The 920-nt window shown below is 26.6% G+C and overlaps 1 protein-coding gene across 1 annotated transcript in view; it reads right to left on the reverse strand.

Moving 5' to 3' along the window:
* Nucleotides 1-920, reverse strand: part of LOC106689804 (uncharacterized) — a gene marked incomplete at both ends in the record, with an annotated part of 120,523 nt that overhangs the window by 34,648 nt on the left and 84,955 nt on the right. The window contains 1 exon segment of the mRNA XM_014434987.3: nucleotides 113-241. Within this exon segment, the coding sequence (XP_014290473.3) occupies nucleotides 113-241 (129 nt within the window).

The raw sequence follows: 920 nt of genomic DNA on the forward strand, positions 1-920 counted from the left end.
AATGCATTCAATAAAATATAAATAAAATCTCTTTATACCACAATAATCAATGATAATATCTCTTAACTGTTGATATGATTATAAGTGAAATTGAAGTAAGTTTATTACTTACTTGAAGTAAGGTTATTTGTCGTTGTATTAGCCGGTAACACACTACTTCGTGATTTCTCGGTTGTGGCATTCAAGTGCTTATGTCTTTTAAAACCCTTTCCAAAAAAATCTTTTAAGCCTTTGCGTGTGGCTGAAATAAAATATTAATTTTCAAATTTGGATATAATAGTCGATTTTAGTTATATTTTGTTACTTGTTGTTGTTGGTAATTAAAAGAAAAAAAACAACAATAAACTGATTAAAAATTATCATGAATTCAAAAGCTAAAGCAAAAATGTAAATACACACTCCCTTGTCGGAATATTCTTATGAATGTTGATATCGGTCATTATTCATTTTGTATTTAAAACGACTTGTAGAACTTCAGAAGCTCCAAACATTAAGGGTTGTCTCCAATGTTATAAATAAAAAAATTAAAAACAATTAAAATTCAGTATTATTATCATATATAATTATAGGTATACGAGTATGTTCATACAATACGTATTTAGGCAATGAAAAAAAATTAATATACATACAATACACCTATACAATAAGGGAGTATAGGTGTATTTTATACACATTCCTTTTTCCTATATAATTTTGAACTAGAACTTGATTCCTTCTAGATACAATTTTAAAAATTTTATTTTTACATTTAGAAAGGAACTTCTTTGTATATATAAAATTAAGAAATGACTCTGTCTCCTTTTCTAAACTTTAGCATAGTTTTAGTTGGTAAAATAAAAAAAAATTGGACGGTGACTTTTTAAAAGTATTTTTACCCACCTTTTTTTGGTAGGCGCCGATACTGCCGTGGAAGTGATACG

This window comes from Halyomorpha halys, unplaced genomic scaffold (genome assembly GCF_000696795.3).
Source record: "Halyomorpha halys isolate HHAL.00 unplaced genomic scaffold, Hhal_1.1 Scaffold1472.1, whole genome shotgun sequence".
Lineage (NCBI taxonomy): Eukaryota > Metazoa > Arthropoda > Insecta > Hemiptera > Pentatomidae > Halyomorpha > Halyomorpha halys.